This window comes from Rhinolophus hipposideros (assembly GCF_964194185.1).
Source record: "Rhinolophus hipposideros genome assembly, chromosome: 5".
Taxonomy (NCBI): Eukaryota; Metazoa; Chordata; class Mammalia; order Chiroptera; family Rhinolophidae; genus Rhinolophus; species Rhinolophus hipposideros.
In genome coordinates this window covers 64,128,006-64,135,307 of record NC_138051.1, presented here as the reverse complement: position 1 = coordinate 64,135,307, position 7,302 = coordinate 64,128,006, and the positions used below count along the sequence as shown (strand labels likewise).

Here is a 7,302-nt window from a genome sequence, read left to right as displayed (position 1 = left end):
GTTCCCACCACTTCCGTGTTCCGCTTCCTCCCTTTCTTTCTCCCTCTCCCAGCAACCGGCTTTTTTTTGCCTTGCAGGCGGCGCGAAGCTGACGTCATTAGCCCGCGACCTCGGTCGGGACCTGCGCTTGGGGTGGGCGGGCCGGCGCAGGCGTAGTGTGGCCAGCACGCCTGAGCGCGGGAAGCGGTCCTGCGCCGGTGCTGGCCTCCTGCTCCAGTCGCGGAGGGTCGGTCACCCGGGTGAGTTCTTCCTCCCGCTGCTCGCGCCAAAGAGAAGCGTGTCCTCTTCCCTGCTTATTGTCTGACAGACCCTCTTTCTTTTTTCTGTTGGTGCCACTCGGGTGGGAGGAAAAGGGGCTGTCGAGAGAGCGTGCCCGGGAGGAGACGAACCCCCGTTCTTACCCTTCAGCCCCGGGCGTTCCTCTCCTTTAAAATAATACTAGCTTTTATAAAACGTTTTCAGGTAGGTAAAGGAAAAGATGCCTGCCACACAGAAGCCGATGAGATACGGACACACGGAGGGACACACAGATGTCTGTTTCGATGATTCCGGGAGGTAACGTATTTTAAGACACCAAAAACATTTCAGGTGTGACTATTAGCACACGTATTCTTAGTACATGTCATATAAGGAGACTAAAATGACTCATACAAATGTAGAGAAATAAAGTTTAAAACGGCACGTATATTTTCCTTAGATTTAGGTTTGATTCCGACTGTCATGGTAGTTTAAGGAAATCATAAAAGTTAACCAGTGTAAAAATCTCACAGGGGCGTTGGAAAGATGTGGGCTTTCCCCCATATTTTCCCTTTGTTCACTTTCTCACTGCATCTCCCATTATTAGTTATTTTGTTAGTTCGCAAGGTTTGTGAAATTCAGTAGCCTGTTTTATCTTTCTGGTATTTTATCCTCTCTTGGCTTTCATGATGCTGTTTCGTTTTTGTTGTTTTTAACTTTCTGATTTTTTTCCCCCCTAATTTATTTCCTCTGCTTGATTCCTAAATGATGCTATTTACCCAGGGTTCTTCCGGTCCCTTTTATCTTTCTAAATTCCATTCCTGTGCAGCACTGTCCAATTGTGGGGCTTTCACTGTCACTGCTGTATTGATTCATTCGTTGAAAAATATTCGCGTGTCTATTCTGCCGAGGGCTAGAGTTACAATAGTGCAAACGAAGCACAATCTTTTCCTTCATTGATTTTAAAGTCTTTTTGGATTGACACTGAGCACAAATTAATCACAAAAATGTACTCTTAGAATTACACTTAGAAATATTAAGTGATAATAAGCCTATATGAGGGGAAGTTTGAAGAGGAAAGGCAGGCTTCTCTGAGAAAGTGTTTCTTGAAAAGAGATCTGAAGACTGAGTAGGCATTAAGAAGTATAAAGAGATAGGGGTGTTGTGTCAGCATTCAAGGAAGAGGGAGCACCATGTGCAAAGGCCCAGTGGGAGGAGGGAGTGTAGTATGCTCAAAGAACTGAAAAAAAGCTAATGGTGCTAAAAGGCGCAGCGTGATACAGAGGTTGGCGAGAAATGAATCTGTCAAGGTAGCAGTGGACATCCTATCTAACACCTTTTGGGCTTTATTAAAGAACTTTGATTTTATAATAAAAGCATTAGGAAGGTATTAAAGATTTGAAGCAGAGAGGAGATATGATCAGTCTCTTGTCTTTGAAAAGATGTATATGAAGGATGAATTGGAAAGGGAGCAGGAGTGGATGCAGAGAGACTATTAGAAGGTATCTATTAGTCTGGTTGAGTGTGATGGAAGCTTGGGCTAGAGTAGATGTGAGTATGGAGAATAGATACATTCAAGAAATATTTAAAAGGTTAAATCAACAGGATGGATCAGATATTGATGAAGGAGAGGAAGGTGCCCAGGATAACAGCTGTGATTCTGGATGTTATATTTGGGGAGATGATGATGCCATTTGCAGATATTCAAAACACTTGGAGAGGAACATATTTCAGAGGTAGAACGTGGGTGAAGATTATGAATTTGCATTTGGACATTGTTTTGTGTAGGATTTCTTTGAGTATCCAACTAGAGGTGTAGACAGCTGGATAAACAGGTCTAAAACACAGAGAAGAAATGTGAATCTCTTTAGTTGATGCCTCCTAGAATTGAGGATTGAGGTCCTGACTGGAAATCTAAATGTGGGAGCTGTTCATATAGAGATGATATTTAATGCTATGAATTTGAATGAAATCACCTAGGGAGAGAATATAGTTAAGGAAAAAGGTTCAAGGGCTCAGCCCTGGGACAGTCCGAAATACTTAGAGATCAAGTTATGGAAGGAGGGTCAATTAAGGAGACTAAGGAGTGCTAACAAGGTAGAAAATCAAAATACTACAAGAATGATGCCTAGAAACCAAAGTAAGCATTTTGAGGAGGAAATAATAAACTATGTCAAATGCTGCTGGTGGGTCAAGTTGAGGACTGAGAATTCATCAGTTTTAGTGATATGGAGGCTATGGGTAATCTTGAGCTTTTTATGGAGTGGTAAGAACGCAAACTTTGTTGCTATGGATCCAAGAGAATGGAAAGGGAAGAATTGGAGTTAGTAAGACATTCAACGAATGAGGATAGTTGGATAGGAATATGGGATCAGGAAAGGTTTTGTTTTAAGATTAGAGAGATTACAGCATATATATTAGGGGAGCAGACCTAGTAGTGAGTGACAAGTTGATGTTACAGTAGAAAGAGGGAGACTTGCTGGAGTGCTGTCCTTGAATGGGTGGGAGGGGCTGGTATATAGTGCACCAGAGGGAAAGACTGGCCAAAGCTAGGAGCGGGGCCAAATTCATAAGTGGAGGGTTGGAGCACCCAGAAGGGGTGGGGAGAACACGGATAATTTCTGTAGCTTGCTTCTATTTTCTCAGTGAAATAGGAAGTAAAGTCATTAGTTGAGACTGGGAAGAGAGTGGAGGTTTGAAGAAACAGGAATAGATATGAGAAGATGGTTAGTAGAGGGAAAGTTGAATGAACTAGGGAATATAGTCGGATTTCTGGGCAGCACTAAAGGTCTGCTGCAGGTTAGTAATCCTGAATTTAAAGTGAGACATATAACCCAGTTACATGTTTTTTTCCAGCCATTTTTAGCTCTGCGAGTGCAAACTTAACAATCGGCAGAGTTGGATATAACCAGGGTTGGGGTTTTGCCTGGTAGGTATGACAAAGTGAAAGGGGATCAGGCGTTTGAAGGTAAGGTAAAGGAGTAATTTCAATGACAGACTATGAAATTTAAGCCAGATTAGGAGGGATGTGAGAACTTGAACGGAGAGACGGTGAAAAGGTAGTTTCAATAGATTGTACATCCTAATAGAACTAAAAAATTGTTGGAGTTAGGGTATTAAGGGTATAAGGTGAAAAGATAAATGATTAGGATGATTGAAGTTGAGATCATGAAGCAGCTGCAATATTGGTAGACAAAATCTTGGCTATGACCATGGGAGCCTGAGGTGGGGTAGGGGCGAGATTGAGTATCAGAAGGTTTCAGCTACATGGATATTGAAAACACTAAGAATTATGATAGGAATAATGTTGTTAGAGAATAACAATGAGCCTTGTGCCAAAAATCCTTAGGGAACAGGGAAGATTTCTCTTTAAGAATCAGTAGGTGGTCTGATGGCAGTTTTAAGCTTTTCTTTTTTTACGAGGGTGTGGCAATAGAATGGAAGTGGTGGTACTGAATGAAGGAAGGCCCACCTATAGGCTCCTGAGGGATGTGGAAAAGAAATCAGCCATCACTTAAGAGGGCTAACGAGGAAGCAGTGTCCTCAGAGGAATGTTCAGAAAAAAAGCTGAGGATGTAGAGATTTTGCTGGTGCCTGAGCATGAGTCTCATGAGGCCCAGGGGAAAGGTTGAGGAGGTGTGGTCTGGTAAAGGAAGGAACATTGCTTGGTGAGGATGAAGAATCCCAATGTGAGAGATGCCTATGGAATTATTAGCTTTTTGTAGTTATGGCCTAAAGAGGATAAAGGAATTGATAGAATTAGTCCTTATGCTCAGAAACTTACAGTAGATTTCTTAATTTTTCATCTAAACTGGTACACCTTTGAGGATGGAGAGAAGGATTTCCAGAGAATTACAATTAAAATTACAGCTTTTAAATTTTCTGTTGATTGGCAAATTACTGTGTTTTGGTAGATCTAAAACATGGTCTTACTGAAAAAATTATTTCAAAACAATTTTCTTAAAAAAGCATATTTATGACATTAAACATTAAAAATTTTTTCTTTACATTGATTATCTAAACATTAAACATACAATCTAAACACTAACATGAGTAGTCATTTATAGTACATATTCATGTACTTTAATCAGTTTTTTTAGCCTGTCTTTAAAATGATACTGCTGATATTTTTCTGAAAAATATATATTTTTTTCAACATAATCTTAGTTTTATTTTTCTTATAAAATTGGATACAGTCTTCTTCAGAGTTGCATTTTATGGTTAATAAATTTGAAGTGAGACTCAGTTAATTCTTTTCTTTAGATCATAATATTTTTCAACAAGAAAATACTCTCTAAGTTCTCAACTAGTAAGCCCAGAGCAATTTCTACTAAATGGAAGAGTCTCAATTTTTAAAAATTTATCTTAATTGAAATGTATAAATATTTCCACTTCATTATATTTATGTTCTGTCTTTTTACCTGCATTCAGAGTCCTCTTTTTCAATAATGAAGTCTTCAATATTTTAAAGACAAATTTCATCAAGTAAATTGTCTCTATGATTCCTTTGAATGTTTCAGTTTTTAAGCCTACTCAATTTCATTTTATTGTGGCACAGCACATAAATTTGTACAAATAAAAAGAAGAGTTCCATCAAAAGATTCTTTCCATAAGTCAAGATATTCCAAATTGCAGTTACAGAATTTGAAAATTAAACCATTCACTGTTTCAGGTTTTAATATATAATTTGTCCAATTCTTTTTGCTTTAGTAGGGACAAATTTCAGTGTCTTTCTGGACATAAGCTTTGTTCTTATTAATTGCATTTTACTACAAGTTTCAAAGGCTTAAGTTGAATGCTTCAATGAAAGATTTCTAACTGATTTTGAACAAAATGCAGCTAGGATTTAGAAGATTTTTTTTGCAATAATAATAATAATACCATTATTAAAGGACACGGGTTTTATAAAGTCACCCTTCAAAGGCTCAAATTTTTAAATATAATTGGTGATAGGTAGCAGAAAGCATCTGGAGTGTTGAAGTCTTTTTGTGTATTTAACATCAATTTGTTACAAAAGTCTTGATTCTGAATGTAAATAAAATCTAAAAATTTGACAGCTGTGGGTTCTGTTTCGATTGGTACGTTATTGCACTTCATTTGGACACAATTATGAATTAGAATTCCAATTCCAAGTACATTTGTGTTTTATAAATTAGTAAGAACATTGTTTTTACTATAGTGCTGTGCTCTACAACAATGTATGTTATTACTGTAAAAGTTAAGAATTTTATCTTTAGCACTGAGTTTTTCAAATGAAGTTAGAATTCCCAATAATGTCAGATGTTTCACTTTCAACAGAATGAACTTCCAGAAGCTTTACTTTGTTTCCGTGAACTGAAGGGAAAACTAAACTATTGGAATTAATGTGACTTTCTATGTAAACCTCTGATGACATATAAAAGCAGTATCATTTAACTGTTTGAAAATTCTTTTACTAATGGAAATAACACTAACGGCAGTTACTTCACATTTCATACTTGCATGAGAAAACTTAGCATGAAAAATGAACACAAGTTAGAACAACTGTCATTTGTTTTAATGCTGTGGTGTCCAATACATTAGCCATTAGCATGTGTGGCTCTTTGGATTTAAATTAATTAAAATAAAAAATTCACTTCCTCAGTTGTACTAAGCACATTTCAATTGCTTGGTAGCCAGATGTAGACCATTTCCATCATCTCAGAAAGTTCTATCGGACAGCAATGAATTTTTATGAAAAGTCAAACTTGACAAGATGCAAATTCACTTGCTATAATATTAGATTGGTGCACAATTAATTGTGGTTTTTGCAAATTTTAACCTTTTAAACTGCCATTACTTTTGCACCAATCTAATATATCTGTGGAAACATGACTTTTAGGCCATCTCAAGATAGCTACTAACTTATGGAGTAGATGCTGATGCTTCTTCAGGAGTTCAGTGTTTTCTTACTTTTCTGTGGTTGGTGTTGTCACTATAACCCCATGGTAAATGTCACCTAACATTTTGTTCAAGTTGTACTTTCATTATCAACTGCTCGAGAAGCAGAAATTTAGTAATTTTTTTGTTGAACATGTACTAAATGTATTTTTCTCCAGCTTATTGCTACTGAAAGGTTTTTTGTTTGTTTGTTTATTTGCTTTTTGTTTTTGCAAAATTTAAAAAATACAGCGAAGAATAAAATTAGTATGCAGTTTTTTTTTCCTGCAGTGACAAAAACACTATAGGAAAAATGTACACACTATAAAAGGTCTTCAAAGGACTGCTTAATTATTTCCTGCATATATTTATCATTAATTCCACTGTATTTCACTATAATTTCCCACTGGCCCCTGCAACTTTATACATCTCCTGTGGTGTACCTGACCGATACACCAAATATTTGGTAGGGACCCCAGTATGAAAGACTTCTATCACTGCTGGATACTGAAAGAAATCGCTTTCCCTAGGGGCTCATGTCTCACTTCACTTTGGTTTTTATCAGTTAACACCTGTTGTCTTTGGAAAAAGGAGGTGTTATGTTGCATCAAGAAAAGATTGAAAAGCGGGAGATGAGTTATCACTGATTCTCTTTCAGATTTACTTACACGTTAAAGTGAAAGTTCTATTCAGTGCGTGCATTGCACTACTAAGTAAGATCATGACAAACTGGAAGTGCAAGGAAGAGGTCTGTCAGACCCATTCCAACCAATTTTGATGCAACTAATACTAATCATTTTCTAAAGTGAAAAATTCAGGACAAACGCCAAACCGACTGGTTTCATAAAACTGGCATGTCCTCAGCAAACTGAGACTTACGGTCCTATTTGTTTCCTGTAGAAGTGAGCCCAAGCTCCTTAGTTTGGTATTAGGTCATCCTAAATAGAATGACCCCAATCTACATTTTCCGTCTCAATTTCCTGGACAGTATACTCCAGGTAAACTCCTCCGGGCTTTACTACATGTTTTGGTTCATGTGGTCTCATCTGTGTGAAACCGCCCGTTTCACCAATCTCAGCATATCCATTCCTACTTGTCCTTTGACTTCCCCATGTAAATACTACCCTTCTAATTTTCCAGTTGGGACTTAATCTTTTTCTTCTGAAC

General features: G+C 37.6%; 1 protein-coding gene across 2 annotated transcripts in view; it reads left to right on the top strand.

The window, feature by feature from the left end:
* Positions 1-148: 148 nt before the first annotated feature.
* Positions 149-7,302, top strand: part of WDHD1 (WD repeat and HMG-box DNA binding protein 1) — a 47,558-nt gene continuing 40,404 nt past the window's right edge. For both annotated transcript variants that reach the window (XM_081048299.1, XM_081048298.1), the window contains exons 1-2: positions 149-239; positions 463-555. In XM_081048299.1, coding sequence (XP_080904425.1) covers positions 479-555 — 77 coding nt within the window. In that variant the 5' untranslated portion in view covers positions 149-239; positions 463-478. The remainder of the gene's footprint in view (positions 240-462; positions 556-7,302) is intronic.